This window comes from Rana temporaria, chromosome 7 (assembly GCF_905171775.1).
Source record: "Rana temporaria chromosome 7, aRanTem1.1, whole genome shotgun sequence".
Taxonomy (NCBI): Eukaryota; Metazoa; Chordata; class Amphibia; order Anura; family Ranidae; genus Rana; species Rana temporaria.
The window spans coordinates 54,911,442-54,931,215 of NC_053495.1; the positions used below are offsets into that span (position 1 = coordinate 54,911,442).

Here is a 19,774-nt window from a genome sequence, read left to right on the forward strand (position 1 = left end):
AGGCCTTTAATTGTGTGATAACACTGTCTACAACCTAGTGATTCTCAGAGGTGTTAATAGGTGTCAAACTGGATACAGACGAAACGTCTGCTTAGGAAACTCAGTGTGTGAAGGTGGTTTGTTGTTATGCTGTTTAAGGAATGTGCAGTGATTAGACATGATAATTGTCGGTCGGTGCCGACCTGTCTAGAATGTTTTAGTAATTAGCCTTAGTGTGTGATTAGGGGGGGGGTGGAGATTTCATTGTTGCTTGAATGTCTTGGACTGTATAAAAAGCTGAGAAGAAAACCATTAAAGTCTGTGTTGTTCCAGCAGTAAGCTTGTCTCATGTGTGGCTTTTTGGGGCGACTCCAGGAATATCCCTCCTCGTGGAATATTGGGGTGATTTTCGTTATGGGAAGAAGGGAACGTTGACGGGGATATCATTGTAATACCGTCACATGTCTGAACAGCAGCTTGGAGACCCATATTTTCCCCACCCCCAATATATCTGTATAGACACAAGCAGTGTTTAGAATCTTTAGTGAAGGCATGAACAGATCTTACTACCAGGTAGTGTTATATAGGTAAATCAGGAGATCAAAGAAACTCTAAGGGCCCGTACACACGACCGGATCTGTCCGCTGATACTTGTCTGCGGACCAGTTTCAGCAGACAAGTTTGGTCGTGTGTACGGCCTATCGGACGGTTTTCCGGCGGACATTTGTCCAGCCGACCGTTTTCCAGCGGACAAAAATTTCTTAGCATGCTAAGAAACCTGTCCGTCGGACATGTTCGGTCGTCTGTACAGACTCACCGGACATGTCCGATCGACCGCCATCCCTCGAATGCATCGAAGTGATTCGACGCATGCGTGGAAGTATTTACCTTCCAGGGCCACGCACGTCGCCGTGTAATCGGCGCGGCGACGGCGCGGCCACGTCACCGCGTATTGTGTACGCGCGGATTTCTGTTTGATGGTGAGAACACACATCAAACAGAAATCGGCCTGACGACTGTCCGCTGAAAACGGTCCGGCGGACCTTTTTCAGCGGACGGTTTGGTCGTGTCGTGTGTACAGGGCCTAAAGCTCTACAAAAACAAGGCATTGGATTTTTCAAAAAATGAACAATTTCATTAAAGCCGGTTGTTATTTATGAGATATTATGCCCCCTAACAAAGAGAATATCTATGAACACAAATACAAAGTAGGCGACAGACTATACGTTTTTACCAGGTGTCATCCAGTGGATAGAAACTGGTGGAATGCCAGCAGGTGGTTCACAACTTAAAACAGCAGGGTCCCCTTCTTCTAACTCCAGTGGTGGGATTTCTTCTTTGGGAAATTTAGGATCTCCTGTAGGGTATAAATATGTTAAATGTATATTTGTAGCCAATAAAAAATAATTTCAACTTTACCTGTTGACTGATCCAGTGCTATGTTAAACATTCTTATACGTTAAAGATAAAGAAACAAGTTGCCAATTTTGACACATAGATATTCATTAAGGGCCAGATTCTCAGAGACTTACGTTGGCGTATCAGTAGATACGCCGTCGTAAATTTAAGCGTATTCTGGTAACCAGATACGCTTAAATTAGGCTAAGATATGAGTGGCGTAAGTCTCCTACGCCGTCGTATCTTAGGGTGCATATTTACGCTGGCCGCTAGATGGCGCTTCCGTTGAGTTCAGCGTAGAATATGCAAATGACTAGATACGCCGATTCACGAACGTACGTGTGCCCGTCGCAATTAGTTACGCCGTTTACGTTAGAGATACGCCCGCGTAAAGATAAAGCTGGTCTCTAGGTGGCGCATCCCATGCAAAGTATGGACGTCGGAACAAGCGCATCGCTTTACGTTGTTTGCGTAAGTCGTACGCGAATAGGGCTGTGCGTAAATTACGTTCACGTCACAGGCATTGAGCCGACGTATCTTTGGGCGTAAATACGACGTGATACTGAGCATGCGCGCGCATGTGCCATTCGTTCGGCCATGCATCTACATGGGGTCAAGCCTCATTTAAATACAACACGCCCCCTACAGCCTACTTTGAATTACACGCGCTTACGCCTGCCCATTTATGCTACGCCGCCCTAACTTAGGAGGCAAGTGCTTTGTGAATACAGCACTTGCCTCTCTAAGTTGCGGTGGCGTGGCGTAAATACGGTACGCTACGCCCGCGCAACGTAGATCAGCCGTACCTGAATCTAGGCCTAAGTGTGGTAAGTCCTGCTACCAAATGTTATGCTTTTCCTGATATGTTGGTGGGCAGTTCAAACACAGCAGCAACACTCTTGTGTCCATTCCTGGGCCCCCGAGCAACAGAAATACCTCACTGAACACTGGGGTAGCTATCAACCACACCAGTCATACATATTAAATGCCAAGTAAAATTCCAATTATTCAAATTTTTCACAAGAGGATATTTTAATAAAATAAATATTCAAATAGATAACATGAAACAACCAAGAAAAGCACATAATAAAGCAATGTACCGTGCAAAGAATATCAAATCTTGTGTAAGGAAAGCAAATATTTTTTTATTTCTGCTTGCACATCATTGGGTGATTAAAGTCGGCACACGTTCAACTCACCAAGCTAAGTGAATTTTCTTTTTGTAGAGTGAATTTTCTCTTAGCTGAATAAATGAGGTGATGTTGTGCTGACTTCGAACATCCAATCCAATCATGTGCAAAGACGAATCCTGTTTTTTTTTTGCACATGATTGGGCATTGTTTGCAAAGTGAATTTTTACCTTGTTAACCTCATTCACTAAAATAATCTACTTTGCAAAGTGAACATGACCTGATCCTTGAGTAAATCATGGGCATGGTGTAATGTGGAAGCATTTGCTTGTATTAATTAAATAAATGTACTTATTGTATTTTCCTCCCTTGGACTGCTTTGTACACAGGCCCGTTGCTACAAGGCAGGCAAACCAAGCACTTTCTTGGGGCCCCAAGCTAGCCTAGGGCCCTTGCCGCGCTCCTCTTCCTTCCTCCTGTCAGTCCAGACCCTGTGCTCACTTCCTTTCAGTGTGTCCGGGAACAGGAAACTGAATCTCCTGCCGCGTGGTACAGACCCGGTAGGAAGGTGGGGGGTTTGTAAAAGAACATAGGGGGATTGTGCGTGTAGGGGGGGGGGGTTGGGGGGCCTCCATGTCCATTTTGCTTGGGGCCCCCAAATTCCTTCAAACGGCCCTGTTTGTACATACAGTGAATGCAGTATAGAAATTGTACAACATACGAAGGTCAGAGGACTAAAGCACAAACTTATTGGTTTCAGGAAGGTAAATGAATACCTGGAATAATAAACATAGTCTCCTCTGAAATGGCTGTTCCTAGTTTGTTTAAGGCATAACAGCGATATGTCCCATTGTACTGTAAAATGTTCCCATTATGGTGGATTATAAAGGTGCCAGAATCTTTTTCGGTCTTTACATTCGGGTCAGTAATTGGACTATACGGGTGCCCATTTCTAGTCCAATGGTATCTGTGTAACAAAAAAACAATATAAGCATATTACATGAATGCCTGTTTATTTATAGTCTAAATACATAAAAACTGTACATAAAGAGCTAGGAACATTTTTAGGAGGGCAAGCAAAATTAGCATTTTGTCCATGTAAATGAACCAAAGGGATGAAAAGAACAGCCGTTTCTTAAGCTTGTAAGCACAAACCTCTGGCACCAGAGCTGCATTTATTGCCAGCACACAATGCCAAGTCCTGAATGCATGTCAGCCACTCTGCTTTGTCTTTGGTGTCAGTGAGCAGTGACTTCAACAAGGAAGGCACTGCCAAATGGTCTAGCAAATTAACATTAGCAGAAAGTAACAAAATTAATGGCATTTCCTTATGGAGTTAAATTGGTGAATAATATGCCCAAGATGCAAAATACAGTGACAACAATATTCAAGATAGGGACATTGAGAGATGAAAATTATTCTCTTTAGTAAAGTAGGAGGAGATTAGAACCCCTGTCAGATTTTCCTTTACTTCCTGTCTGGTAAAACCATTATCAGCGGGACAGGAAGTGAGGGTACATCTCTCTAACAGTGCCCCAGAAAGAAAGAAAACCCAAATAAGGAGTTCTAATTCTTCCACACTTTATCCAAAAACTAGAAAAATATTTTTGGCTTTGCATACACTTCAAAGGGCAATGTCCCCCTCCTAAACTTATATACTCACCTTCCTTCACTTCCCCTGGTGCTTTGCTTAGCCATTGGCAGAGATGACGTCGCAAATGACGAAACGTGTCAGTACGTGACCTTAGGCCGAACAGAAGTGACGCATGCGTGTCAAAGAAAGAGAGAGACAACTGGGAAATAGCGCAATTGTTAAACCGGGATTGATGCGCTCATATCCAGCAGAGTGGTAAATACGTTTTGTATGCTGATATTGTTTTAAAGGGGTTGTAAAGGTTTGTTTTTTCATTTTCTAAATAGGTTCCATTAAGCTAGTGCATTGTTGGTTCACTTACCTTTTCCTTCAATTTCCCTTCTAAATGTTTTTTTTCTTTGTCTGAATTTCTCACTTCCTACTTCTCCTCAGTAAGCTTGCCCCCATCATCTAAGCCATTCTGGCTGGGAGTTAGTCAGCCAGAACAACTTACTGAGGAGGAACAGGAAGTGAGAAATACAGACAAAGAAAATAAACATTTAGAAGGGAAATTGAAGGAAAAGGAAAAGTTTAGTGAACCAACAATGCACTAGCTTTAAATTCCCTTGTCCCTTGAAGTTTTAGTCCTTTAGTTTGCCCCGGGTCCAATCAACATTAAAGACAGCCCTGAAACTCTTATATGAATGCCTGATGAGTGGAAAAAGACTGATAGGAGCACTGTCAGGCCTCGTACACGCGACCGAGGAACTTGTCGGAAAAGACACATCATTTTCCTCGACAAGTTCCTTGTTAGGCTCGTCGAGAAACTCGACAAGCTTTCTTTGCGTATACACTGTCAAGATCAAATCTCGTCGTTCTCAAACGCGGTGACGTACAACACGTACAACGGCAGGGGAAGTTCGATTCCACTGGCACAACCCTTGGGGCTGTTTTTGTTAATCTCATGTTACTGCGTGTTAAGTAAAAGTTTGGTAGGAGATGATTTGCACTTTTCAGTCTGTTACAGCGTGACAAATGTGCTATCTCCATTACAAACGATACTTTTACCGAAGGTGCGCTCCCGTCTCATACTTTATTCTGAGCATGCGCGGGTTTCTAAGCATACACACGAACGTGTTTCTCTTCGAAAACCAACATGGCGAGGAAATTGAGACTCCCATCGAGGAAAAAGAGAACTTGTTCTCTTTTTTCCTCAACAGTTTTCTCGATGAAAAGCATACACACGGCCATTTTCCTCGGCAAAAAAGCTCTGCCACCAAGTCTCTTGATGGATTCTGTCGAGGAAAACGGTCGTGTGTACGAGGCCTTATAAGTATGTACTATATTGTTTGGGAGTGGGCGAAACAGAGAATGCATATCCTGGTACACTCCAAATGGCTCTACAGACCAGCATTAAAAACAGCCGATGGTGCCACTGAATTAGTTGTTCAAGTATAAAAAGTATAAATTTCAGTATGCCACATTGCTTAAAAAAGAGCACATTTAGTTAACACATGGGACAAAGCAATGTTTCAGAGCCTCACAAGATTTCTTTGTCCGGAAACAGTAGCCAAACATCACGTTTGCCTGATAAAGGAGACTGGTGAGGCTACAAAGCATCGCTTTGCCACATGTAGCAATCAGATCTGAACAAATTTATACTTGGACTAAATGGGTGAAACATCCACAAATTATCACAACCTATTTTTTTGATTAAGACATTAAAATCAAGGCAAGGCCAATTCACAAGCTTTGTGCAATTTACAAGGTACAAGAACAACTACTGGCTAGAATCCCTTAGCGTTACTTGTTTACCATGTTGACGGTGGTATTGTGAACAATAGGTTTCTTGTTAGAAGAATCAATAGGCGTGCTGCTTGAATTGTTCTACATGTGAACTGATTTCTGGGGCTAATTTACAAAAACTAGAAAAAAATTAAGGTAAAGCGTAGCTGCTGTCCATACCAACAAGTACAATTTTATCTTTGGGATAAAACGAAGTTGTTAAATTACCAAAGGTGTAGAGAGAATGTTCAGTTATCAAAGGGGAGCTGTGTGCACATGCAAGGAAAAATCCTGATGAAATCCTGCACATGATTGGGTATGCAAAATGAATGCAGATCTTAACCCATTACTAAAATCTCATAATATGTTAATGTAATTTTAAAACATGTTTTCAATCTTTTTAAATTTGCAGCTTTTATTAAAATAATTTGTTAACCTGCCATTAATGTCCTTGTTCAGGCATTTCCTGTTATAGGACGACAACTGTCTCCCGACTGTGGTCCTACATTGCCACCCTGTCACCTGCGCCCCTAGTGGACACTATGGGCCAGATTCACGAAGAATTGCGGCCGTGTAACGTAACCCGTTTACGTTACACCGCCGCAAGTTTTCAGTGTAAGTGCCTGATCCACAAAGCACTTACCTGTAAACTTGCGGCGGTGTATCGTAAACACGTCCGGCGCAAGCCTGCCCAATTCAAATGGGGCGTGTACCATTTAAATTAGGCGCGCTCCCGCGCCGGACGTACTGCGCATGCTCAGTTTAGAAATTCCCGCCGTGCTTTGCGCGATGTGACGTCAATTTTTCGAATGGCGACGTGCGTAGCGTCCATTCGTATTCCCGGACGTCTTACGCCAAAATAAAAAAAAATTGAAATTCGACCCGGGAACGGCGGCCATACTTTAAAATGGCTTGACTAAAGTTAAGGAATGTTAAAGCAGGTGTAAATTTGCGACGGGAAATAATTACTAGCGACGACGTAACGAACGCGAAAACCGTTGTGGATCGCCGTAAAAGGTCATTAGCATACCCGACGCAGGAAAACGACGCAAACTCCACTCAGCGGCGGCCAAAGTATTGCATCCTAAGATCCGACAGTGTAAGTCAATTACACCTGTCGGATCTTAGGGCTATCTATGCGGAAATGATTCTATGAATCAGCCGCATAGATAGGACAAGAGATACGACGGTGTATCAGGAGATACGCCGTCGTATCTGTTCTGTGAATCTGGCCCTATGTTTGGCCATGTTGACACACATTGCATGGTCCACTGTTGTCATTATCAGGGAGCATGTCCAAAGCAATAATGTCCAGCCAACACTTAAGTGAGAGCATGTGGTCAAGACCTGGCTAAAAGAGGCTTAAGGAGATGCAGCATGGGAAGGAAAAAGCCAGTTGTTTAGAATGTACGGTGCATTGGCAAATTAAATGCCAACAATCTAGCATTTTGATCAACATAGCTTTACTTTGCTAGAGGGAAATTTTATATTCCCTTAAAAAACGTATCCTTAAAGTGGAGTTCCACCCATAAATATAACATTACATCAGTAGTTTTAAAAAATTGTCATTAGTCCTTTAAGATTTTTTTTTTTTTTTTAGATGCCTTCAAAGTGTTGTTGCTAGGCAGAATAGTTAATCTTCCCTCTTCCTGCACCTAGGTGCTTAAGCTTCCTAACCTACACCGCACAGACTCCTGGGAATGTAGTGGGTGTAACTTTCCAGGAGTCTGTGCACTCCCCAGTCTCGAAGAATCATGTGACTTGGACAGTACAGGTGCTGAAACCTGATCTGAAACCTAGTACACTGCTTGTGCAGCACTGAGCATGTGCGAGATCTGCAAGGCTGAAATCCAGGAAGTCATACAGTCTGGCTTCATGATGCCCACACTTAAGATGGCCCCAGTCAATTTCTATATTATAAAGTGTCTAAATGCTGTAACAACCTAACAAAACGGACCATAGTTTACAGATTAAGCTTGTGTATTACAGGGGTATTTATATTTAAAAAGTGAAATTGTGGCCGGAACTCCGCTTTAAAGTGGATGTAAACCCGAAATATTTTTTTTTGATGTCACAATGTACAGTATAAGATTTCCTATCATCTGTGCCCAGTCTTGCCATACAGAGTTAATCCAGCGCTGAGCATTGGCAATCCTCTTTTATTGTTCAGTGAAATAAAACAGACTTACAGAGAAAAACCTTAGTCCGTTCCGCCCCCTTGCTGTGAGTGACAGGTTATGTACATATCTCATGCACTAGCCTGGAGACAGGCATTATTTTTTAATTCTCACCCCACTCCTTTTCTGAAGTCATGTGGTTAACTAACTGGATGTTAGTGATCATAGCAGAATTTAGTGTAAGGAATACACAGGAAAAAAATGGGAGTGTAGAGGAGGGCCGGGAGTCTACTGACATCACAACTCCACCCACAGAGCTTCAGACAACAGATCCACCCACAGAATCTGCAGTTTTTCAGTTCTTATAACAGACAGAGGGGAGACATTTGACAGGTAAGGATACATGCAGGAGGCATCTATATCCTTATAGATCAGCACTATGGCATTAGTTTAGAAGTAGGTTTACATCCACTTTAAAGAGGAACTGCAGCCTGCTCACATAATTTGTAATAAAAACATCTTTGCCATTCTGAAAGTATTTCCATTAACAATGCTGCACAAGTGCCTCATTTTTAGCCAAACTCCGACCAAAGAAAATGAAATACGAGTCCCATACACAAATTTGGTTGTGAGTGTCACCGGCGCAAAAGAAAATAAAATAAATAATAAACCGTGATCTGCTGCAGTACTGTGTACCCTTGGTAGGGGTTAATAGTGCATATGGAGAAAATGTTACTGCGCTGATCTAATTATCCAGAGGGTTTAATCTCTGGAGGTGTGGGCTGTGGATTGATATAATACACCATTAACCATAAGTGAAATGTATATATCAGGGCCACAATGTACCCAATCTTAAGTGTGGATAACCTAAATACAAACAATCTATGAAAATATATAAATTAAATTTAAATCATGCAAATATGACACAGTAATTTTAAACTTGAATCACAGATCTGAATTAGTGTATCGGCATACACATCAATCAATATGCCACAGTGCTCCTGTGAGAAAATGGCTGTTGTTACTACTACAAGCCAGCTAAATAGTAAAAACAATACAGAAAATAGTGTATATATATATATATATAAAAAAACACAATGTGCAATGTGCCAACTGCACCGTGAATTGTCCAATAACTGATATTGGAAACAGATACTCCCAAAAAATGTCAAAAAAATATATAAAATAGTTATTAAACAACCAGTAGAATGTGCAATGTGCTAGCTGCACTAAAAATAGTCCAATGACAGGCAATCTTGCTCTTATATAATGGGTTCCAGCAAACAAAAGGTTCAGTGTTGGTAGTGCTGTATACAGAAAAGTGCCGCTATCTCTTCCAACCGACAAAGATGTGCCACCATCACCAATGGTTAAAATCAACACTCACCAGACCCCAGATATTATTAGGCTCCAAAGTGGTGTCTTTTCTTTGTCCGTCAGTGGGTGTTGCCTCCTTTTCCTTTTTACAAGGTATCAATATAAAGTGCCTCTGACCGGCACTGAGTGTCTTTGGCAGTGTCAACCATTAAAAGCCGCTGACCAGCATTTAAATGGCGTCCTAGAAGGTGTGCGTGCCTCGCTTTTCTCCGCATGTGTTGCTACAAGGGGTCCGTGCGTGCTGGTGTGCTGCACCCTCTATGTGTGTGTCCAGACAGCCTCTACGCATTTCGCTATTTGCGTCGTCAGGAGAGCTCTTAGATCAGCGCAGTAACATTTTCTCCATAGAGTCCCATACACAGTCTGGCTTATTTAAGAAACATTTGCAAAGAGCAATGATAACGATGTGAAAGATGAGTTCTGATTGGAATTATGTTTTTTGTGCTTTCATATGGAGAAAGGATACTGGAGATATACTTGGTGCATTCAAACTGTATACTTGGATTACTTGTAAACAAGATTCACAAAGCCTACAGAGAAAGTTAGCATTTCTATGTTATCATACAATTGACATACAGAAGCTCTTGGCCTGCAACTAAAAAGGTATGTATATACATTCAGGACGGCCACCAGGGTGGTACAGTCATCAAAACTATAAGGGGCCCCCGGGGGCCCACCCAGGGCCAGAAGAAAATAGGACAGGTGAAGGGGAGCCATGCTGTGCATGACAGAAACGATTTCAAAGTTTCTGCTGTTCTCGTGTCATTGAGCTCAGACATTGAGCTCTTTACTGCCACCTCCGGCTACTATGTGTATGTGCACCCCTCATGTGATCTGTACTATGCTTCTCAGCAACATGTCAGCTTTTTGAAACGAGCTGGGACCAGGAAGGAAGATCTTTTTTACAAGTAGGGGCTTTGAGGGAAAGGGAGGGGGGCTGTTTGTGTACAGGGAGGGGCCAGAGCCTTGTGTGTTTACAGATTTGTGTATGTGTGAGGCTGACATATATACAGGTGTGTGTGGGGGCAGGGGGGACTGGCATAAATACAGGTGTGGGGGGCTGACATATATACAGGTGTGAGGGGGGCTGACATATATACAGGATTGAGGGGGGGCTGAGTGCGGATTCGGTAGGATGACCCGTGGGCAAGCCCTGGGGAATGTTGGGGGTCAGGATCGGGGGGGGGGGGGCACAGGCCTAAAGCTGTGTATGGGGCCCTGTATACAGTACACATTCTTGATAAAAGAAGTACATTTTAGCCAGATAACTTACTGTGGCTTAGGATTTCCCTTGGCTTTACACTTGATGGCAAAATCTTCACCTACTGGGAAAGCAACTTGGACTCCTTTGGTGACTTCAATAATTGTTGGCAATTGTTCCACTGCAGAAAATAACATAGTTAGTGAAATGAAAACTAATAGCAGTCAATTTTCTAATTGTATTTTTAAAACCAGTGTTCCTTTTTTTTCTCTTTTTTTTTTGATCAAATCATTTTTTTATTTCTTTTTATATACAAACAACAAAAGCAGAGAAAAAAACATAACAGGAACAGCATACAACCCTAGCCCGTAAAAAAGGAAAAAAAATACACTCCCTTGATCCCCATACTACCCCCTCCCCCTCCCCACCCCTCACTCGATCCTCTCAACTCACGTCATACCTCCAAAGTAACAGAGTACCTGCTCCATATTTTTCCAAATTTCTCTAAACCACCTCTATATAAGAAAATTTACTTTTCCCTAATTAAAGTTTGCCTTAAGCCTATATTTTTTTGCCGAGAAAACCAGTCGTGTGCACATTTTCGTCGAGGAAACTGTCGAGAAACTCAACGAGCCAAAAAGAGAGCATGTTCTCTATTTCCTTGATGGGAATGCAGAAAATTGGCTTGTCGAGTTCCTCGACAGCCTAAGGCCCCGTACACACAAAGTGAACCGAAGTTCATTTTCATCGGACCAAACCGACTGTGTGTATAGGCTATCGGTCTGGTTTCCTTCGGTCCAAAATTTCTAAACATGCTTCAAAACCGAACCGATGGACCGCTGCCCCATTGGACCAAACCGATGGTTAGTACAGAAAAGCATCGGTTCAAAACCCGCGCATGCTCAGAATCAAGCATTGAACTTCGTTTTATTCAGCACGTCGTGTGTTTGACGTCACCGCGTTCTGACCCGCTCGGATTTTGGACTGATGGTGTGTACACATATCAGGCCGTACGGCCACTTCAGAGGTGAACCGATGAAAACGGTCAGACGGGCCAGTCTCATCGGTTTGGTCCGACCGTGTGTACGGGGCCTAACAAGGAACTCGACGAGGAAAACGATGTGTTTCGCCCGTCGAGTTCCTCGGTCGTGTGTATGAGGCTTTACTTGTATTTTCCATTCCGGTACAGTAGGAGGAAACGGTGATACCCATTTTCGTGCTATAAATTTTCGAGCCTGGAATAGACTTCTAATTCTTGATTCATCCAGTATACCCAGAAAACATCCCCCAGGTTCAATAGGCATCCCAATCTCAAATACACTATTAATCGTAGATACCACCCCTGCCCAATACCGATAAAGTTTAGGGCATCTCCAAAGCAAGTGTATTAAATTAGCTGCACTCCCTTTACATCTAGGACATTGGTCTGTATCTCTGCATTTCCATTTGAATAATTTCTCTGGTGTATAGTGAACCCCATACAGAATAAATAATTGTGTTAAATTTTGTGTTGGAGATAAAGAGGCCTGATGTATTGCCGATAGTGCCAGTGCCCACTGTTCATCTGAAATTGGCCCTATATCGCCGGACCAAGCTAGTCTAGCCGGTATATCCACAGTTCCTTTACATTTATCAAATAAAATATCATATAATTGTGATATCAAACCCTTTTTTTTCTATCTTATGCAACAAGTTTATTACAACTGACTTACTATGCTTCAATTCATGCGTTCTACCCTGTATTTTTAATGCATGCCGGAGCTGTAAATATTGAAAAAATCCTTGATTTGGGATATTATATTTTATTCTTAATTTACTAAAGGTTTTCATCCCATCTTCCTTAACCTCCCTGGCGGTATTATTATTTCAGAAAAAAGGTGCTGAAAGCGGTACCATTATTTGCAACGAAATACTGTAGGCCTGTCATTCTTAGGAATAACTCACTTAAATCTGACCAAACAAGAGTCTAGTAGGCATCCCGGGTATGAATTTTTTTTAAAAACAAAATTATAAATTATAATATAATAAATAATTATAAATAATTTTAACAAATAATAATATAATTATAATAAAAATTATTCAATAATGTAATCAACTCAAAATCACTGAAATTTGCTCAGTTGCAGAATTGTCGCTGTCATTACTTTTATTTTTTTATGACGAATTTCCCCACAAATCGCTATAGCACAATTTGGCAAGTGATTATAATTTATTATCGCTGTTTTCTTGCTGCTCTAAAACCATTTTTGACATAAAGGGACACTTTTGGTTGCTATGGACAATCTACAGTTTGCAGGCAGAAAGAACAGTTTTTATTATATAAAAGAACACGTAGGGCACTGGGCAGACCACTAGGGACAAGGGCGGTGTGTACTTTTTACATACAGTACTGTAATCTATAAGATTACAGTATACTGTATGTATTGTGTTTGTTTACCTTTTTGAATTTGGCGCCGTTCTACGCTTCCGTGCGTCATAACGTCGCAGGGAAAGTAGATCGGCGGCACACAGGCACTGTGTGAATCGGGCAAGGTCCCACTCGCTCATACAGCGCGGTGGCATTGCTGGATCCAGGGACAAGGTAAGTAAACCCTGCCTATGGATGCTGCGAGGCGAGCCCGAGTCTGATTTGGGGTTACCGATCATAGCCCAAAAATCTCACCCCGAGTCAGACTCGGGAATACCGCCAGGGGGGTTAAATAACTGATTTATGTATCCAATTTCATCAGTTCGTCATAACTACTATTATTCCAAATTGGGGTATATCCCTCTACTTCAGTAATTTTCCTAATTTCCTGCCAAACCTTGACAAATAATTTACCCGTACGGAATCCTTTATCACACAATTGATTTCTCAACTCCAATAAGGAAATCAATGAAGATACTCCACATACCGATAGTAAAATACTCTGTACAGGCATACCCCACTTTTAAGTACACAATGGGACCAGAGCATGTATGTAAAACGAAAATGTACTTAAAGTGAAACAGTACCTTTTTTCACTTCTAGGGTGTAGTGGGGGTGTCAGGGGCTGTAGTGGGGGTGTCAGGAGCTGTAGTTGAGGTCTCAGGGGCTGTAGTGGGGGTGTCAGGGGCACACTGGAACAGGGCGGGCTATGCTCTCTGAGCTTCAGCTCCTTCTACCGCGGCTGGAAAATGTCTGTACAGTACTTGTAAGGCACTTACGGGTATGTCCTTACTCGCGAGTGTATGTAAAGTGAGTGTACTTAAAGCTGGGTATGCCTGTATAGGGTCAGAGTCCAATCCTATTGTCAATCCGCTGAAGTATTGTAAATGTGAGGCTAAAAATGTATTTTTGGGGTGGGGAATCACCAATCCTCCCTCTTCTTTGGTTAACATTAATGTTGTTAGCTTTATACGTGGTTGTTTTTTCCTCCAAATCAACTCTCTGAAGAGAGATGATATTTATTATGCAGTTATAGTTATCGGGGCCTTCTTGTGCCCGAGCTATTACTGCCAACATATGACCCACCTGTTCCCCCATTTCATAATGTTTTTGTTTTTGAAAAAAACTACTATTTTCTGCTTTAGTTAGAGCCAAAGTTTTATAGGTTTCCTGAGCCTTCTGCCATACTAGATGCTTTTCTTCTATGGGATCCATAATATATTCCTGCTCTGTTTGAGTCCTTAACTCATATTACTAGCTTATATTAAAATATGTCCCTCCTCTTATAAAACATTCTGTGCCATATACCTTCTGGTGTGGCTCACCTTGCATAAGGCACCCCTTGACATACACTATATTACCAAAAGTATTGGGACACCTCACTTTACACACAAATGAAATGTATTGGCATCCCAATTGTAGTCCATATGGGTTCAATATTGAGTTGGCCCGCCCTTTGCAGCTATAACAGCTTCAACTCTTCTGGGAAGGCTGTCTACAAGGTTTAGGAGTGTGTCTATGGGAATGTTTGACCATTCTTCAAGGAGCGCATTTGTGAGGTCAGGCACTGATGTTGGACAGTAATAAATATAGAAGATTTGTAGATTAACCACTAGAGGGAGATATCATTGTCTCAATCCACTTAATTGTGTTTTGCTCTTAAACCCCAACAGCGGCAAACTTCAAAATAATCCCTTGCAGTAGGGCTGCACCTGCACTCCATGGATTAATTGCTTGTTTAGTCTAGGGGAAAGGAGAAGCGCTTTTACTTACCTGATCCTCTTCTCCCCCATGCACTGGTGATGGATTCTCCCTTGGTGTCATCACGTTCAATGCAGGGCTATGGACCTTACATTGGTTTTGATGACATCAGGACCTCAGACTGCTGAAATGGAAGCATAGGGGAGAAGATACTGCAGGAGGAGGAGTAGAGGATCAGGTAAGTAATTTTTCTATAAAAAGTTCTTTAGACCTAAAGAAGTAATTAGCCCTTGCAGTGTGGGGCAATCCCACTGCAAGGGATCATTTTCAAATTTCCTGAAGTTGGGCTTTAGAAACTGTTTGGCCTATTATATTAGCCACATAATATAAAGTACTGCCTTTAATTATATCTTAAAGAGACCTTGTCAATTCAACTCAAACCTCAAAAAGTGAAATTTTCACTCTATTACAAAGCTAGCAGCCCCGTTGCTCTCTGACATTCCTGGATGTGTTGGATGATGTGTCCCCCACTGGGAGGCATAGTTCCTTTACCCAGCAGTCCTGTAGCAACATAAGAGCTGGCTGAAGGAACTATAAAGCCCTACTTGGGACATGCTATGCAAGAGACCAGGAAATGTTAGATAGCAGCAGTGCTTCTAGCTCTACAAGGGAGCAAAGATTTCACTCACCACCCACCAGTGTCCTCTTTTTTAAAAGTGCACTCAAATTGATAATTATAGAGAAGTGACAGGTTTGCTTTAAGAAGAGACTGTTTTGTTAGGACCTGTCAGATGAGCTGTTGCCTTGGAGAAGTCTCACCTGTATACACTAACCAAAATGTGTGCAGTTATGAACATATCTGTTAACCCAGCGTATTACAATGTGAATGATTCACTCCAGCTTTCATGTTTGCACAAGCCTATTTCATGGTTCCTTTACTTATATTGCAATACAGCAAAAAACTCTTTCCTTCTTATTAGGCATTTATCTGTACTTCATTCCCAAAGGGTTCTTAGGCTGTTACTGTTTGATATATATTTTTATATATCCCATTACCATAGCTATGGGAGGCCAAATTTTTTCTTATTCTTTATGTATTTCTCAGGCCAAAACCATTTTTTGGTTTTAGTTCTTAGTTTTAACTGGTTAACGACTGGCTCACGCCGATATACGCAGGCGGAATGGCACGGCTGGGCAAGGTGCCGTATATTTACATCACTTTGAATTTCTCTTTGTGCAGTTGTGAGCGCCGCTGCGAGCGCACACGCGCCCCTGCCACGAGCTCCGTGACCGTGCCCACAGGACCCGTGGACTTGAAGTCTGCCGGTGTACCGTGATCGGGTCACAGGGCTGCGGAACGGGGAAAGGCAAGTGTAAACAAAGCATCTCCCCGTTCTGCCAAGTGACACTGACACTAATCGTCTGCTTCCTCTCGTCGGGAGCAGAGATTAGTGATGTGTCACTCATAGCCACGCCCCCTAACAAATAGAATCACTCCCTAGGACACACTTAAAGCGGGAGTTCACCTGAAAAAAAAAATTTAACATTAGATTGAGGCTCATTTTGTCAAGGGGAATCGGGTGTTTTTTTTTAAATCGAAGCAGTACTTACCGTTTTAGAGATAGATATTCTCCGCCGCTTCCGGGTATGGGCTGCGGGACTGGGCGTTCCTATTTGATTGACAGGCTTCCGACAGGCTTCTGACGGTCGCATACATCGCGTCACGAGTAGCCGAAAGAAGCCGAACGTCGGTGCGGCTCTATACGGCGCCTGCGCACCAACGTTCGGCTACTTTCGGAAAATCGTGACGCGATGTATGCGACCGTCGGAAGCCTGTCGGAAGCCTGTCAATCAAATAGGAACGCCCAGTCCCGCAGCCCATACCCGGAAGCGGCGGAGAAGATCCATCTCTAAAACGGTAAGTACGGCTTCGATTTAAAAAAAAACACCCGATTCCCCTTGACAAAACGAGCCTCAATCTAATGTTAAAAATTAACTTTTTGGGTGAACCTCCACTTTAACCCCTTCCTAGCCCCCTAGTGGTTAACCCCTTCACTTCCAGTTACATTATGCAGAAATCAGTGCATTTTTATAGCACTGATCGCTGTATAAATGTGAATGGTCCCAAAATAGCGTCAAAGGTGTCCGATAAGTTCGCCATAATGTCGCAGTCACAATAAAAATCGCTGATCGCAACCATTACTAATAAAAAAATAGTTTTTTATAAAAATGCCATAAAACTATCCCCTATTTTGTAGATGCTATAACTTTTGCGCAAACCAATCAATAAACGCTTATTGTGATTTTTTTTTTTTCCAAAAATATGTTTTTTATAGATTTTTGGGGATATTTATTATAGCAAAAAGTAAAAAAATATTGAATTTGTTTCAAAATTGTCGCTCTATTTTTGTTTATACCTGGTTCTGTCAAGCATGGTGAACTTCCTTCCTATCCGCTTCCTCCCATGATGCAGCACTGGTTGAGTGGCCAATTCACAGGGCCAGACTCTGGTATTTAAGAGTGGGTCCTTTGCCCTGTAAAATCCTGACTCACCCCCCCCCCCCTGTTACTAGCTAGAGCTGTGTAAATCTCAGGATAGAATGGACAGAAATCGTGACGTCACCACATTTTTACATGTGTGATTGATATCTTCACTGGCTCCCAGGGATGGACTGGCCATTGGGACTACAAGGAGTTTCCCGGTGGGCCGATGGCTCAGTGGGCTGGCTTCAGTGACAGCGGACCACCGCCCCCCTCTGCTCCTCTGTCTCTCCCTTCCCGCAGCGCTCACCTGGGGAGACAAAGAAGCAGGGGGACGACAGAGGAGCATGGGGGAGGGGACAGACAGCTGACTCAACAGCTATGGCCTGGGAGTTTCTCACTTCTGCCTAATCTTGTTCTTGTTCTTCCCCGGGTGAAATAATGTCTGGCTTCCCCACTGGTACTGCCTATAAGAGTACCAGTACCAGCCATTCTAATCTAATAAAGTAGAACAGCTAGTGGCTAGTGAAGGGGGAGAGGGGTGCGGGAGTTGTCCGGCCGCCATGGGAGAGACCTGTCAAAGTGGGCCAGTCTGGATGAAGTCCAGGGCCAAATTGTTGTCCCAGTCCAGCCCTGCTGGCTCCCATTGCTGGAAATACTGCTCATTATAGACTTGCGATAGAGCCAATAAGAACTAGCAGTATGGAAGGTGATGAGGACTAAGAAAACCACAAAACCTTCACTGAAAACAAAGGAGAGCAAAGGCCTCCTGAATAACAGATCAGGTATTCATGGGTTTTAGTGCCTTGTAAAGGCAAAGATGAAATGCAGGAAATGTGAACAGGCACGCAAATTATTTATTGCCCCTAGGACAAATAAAATATCCAAAACATGCCTTATTGTCTAGGCACAGCCAAATATGTGCAGCCATATATTCAAACTGCATAGTTTACATCAGTGGAAAATATCATACAATGATTCTTCAGGACTTGTTATAATCTTAAAGCACACCTGTGATTAATATAAATGCACCATCAGTGGCAAGCAGCTGACAGCATAAGCACATATTTCTTTGTAGATAATGGTGTTGTCATCAGGGCAGGTAAAGCAAAATTCATGTAAGTGCTCAGCCCAAAAAAAAATTCTAAATAGTGCATGTCCAACCAGAATGTACATCAGGTGAAGAGCACCTAAGACAGATGGAATATTTTTTTCTTTCAGGCAGTAAATAAAATGAATAGCAAAATAAGTCTACGTGCTGGCAATAGATAATCTGACCACACACTCCCAACTGTGCCCATAATATGCAGCCTCTGTGCCCATCATATGCAGCCTCTGTGCTCATTAAATGCAGCCAACTGTGCCCCAATTGCAGCCTCTGTGCCCATAATATGCAGCCTCTGTGCTCATTAAATGCAGCCAACTGTGCCCCAATTGCAGCCTCTGTGCCCATAATATGCAGCCACTGTGACCTGCAAATGCAGCCAACTGTACCCATAATCATACCTCCCAAATTTATGATATGGGAATGAGGGACACCTATCACCAAAAGGATGCAGGCATAGGACACACCCCTAGCCATGCCCCCTTAAAGAAGAATTGTACAAAAAATAAAAGATTGGTTCGACCCACAAATGCTTTTTTTTACCACTACTATAAAAAAGTGCATTTTATATACATCTATATAGATTAGACCAAAATGAGGGACAAATGAGGAGGAAAGAGGGACAGAGGGACATTTTTCCAAATCAGGGACAGTCCCTCAAAATCAGGGACAGCTGGGAGCCCATAATATGTAGCTAACTGTGCCCATCATATGCAGCCAACTGTGCCCATCATATGCAGCTAACTGTGCCCATAATATACAGCCAACTGTGCCCATAATATGCAGCCAACTGTGCCAATAATATGCAGCCACTGTGCCCAGCAAATGCAGCCACTGTGCCCATCATATGCAGCCACTGTGCCCATCATATGCAGCCAACTATGCCCATAATATGCGGCTAACTGAGCCTATCATATGCAGCTAACTGTGCCCATCATATGCAGCTAACTGTGCCCATCATATGCAGCCAACTGTGCCCATCATATGCAGCCTTGTGCTCATCAAATGCAGCCAACTGTGCTCCATTATTTGCAGCCTTTTTTGCCCATAAAAAAGCAGCCACTGGGCCCCCCTGCCCACCCGCTGTCTGCCCGACACTTACCCCATCGTGATGAGCTGTGAGACATGGATCGCGGCGATAGATGCAGGACTCTACCTTCAGCCAATTAGGTGCCAGGTATTACATCCAGGCCTCCTGGTTGGCTGAGTGGCGGTTCTGTGTTAGCAAAGCAAATAATAATTTGCTTTGCTAACACATCCGGGTGCACTGTGAGCGCAATGGCTTTTAAATGTCCTTATTTCTTCTGAGAAATCCTCACTTCCTGTTCTTCTGTCTGTAACTACACGCAGTAATGCGAGACTTTCTCCCTGGTGTGGAGAAAGCCTCTTGAGGGGGGCGAGCAGTAGTGTCAGGACACTCTCTACTTTGTAGATAGAGAAAGGAGCTGTGTGTTAGTGGGCGTCCTGACCCTCCTGCTTGCCACCTCCCCCCTCAAGAGGCTTTCTCCACACCAGGGAGA

At 42.9% G+C, this 19,774-nt stretch overlaps 1 protein-coding gene across 8 annotated transcripts in view; it reads right to left on the bottom strand.

Annotated features, from left to right (window-relative positions):
- LOC120945313 (neural cell adhesion molecule L1-like protein) overlaps positions 1-19,774 on the bottom strand; it is a 245,768-nt gene that overhangs the window by 109,397 nt on the left and 116,597 nt on the right. For all 8 annotated transcript variants that reach the window (XM_040359413.1, XM_040359412.1, XM_040359405.1 and 5 more), the window contains 3 exons: positions 10,633-10,741; positions 3,284-3,474; positions 1,214-1,336 (listed from right to left, as the gene is read on the bottom strand). In XM_040359413.1, the coding sequence (XP_040215347.1) occupies positions 1,214-1,336; positions 3,284-3,474; positions 10,633-10,741 (423 nt within the window). The remainder of the gene's footprint in view (positions 1-1,213; positions 1,337-3,283; positions 3,475-10,632; positions 10,742-19,774) is intronic.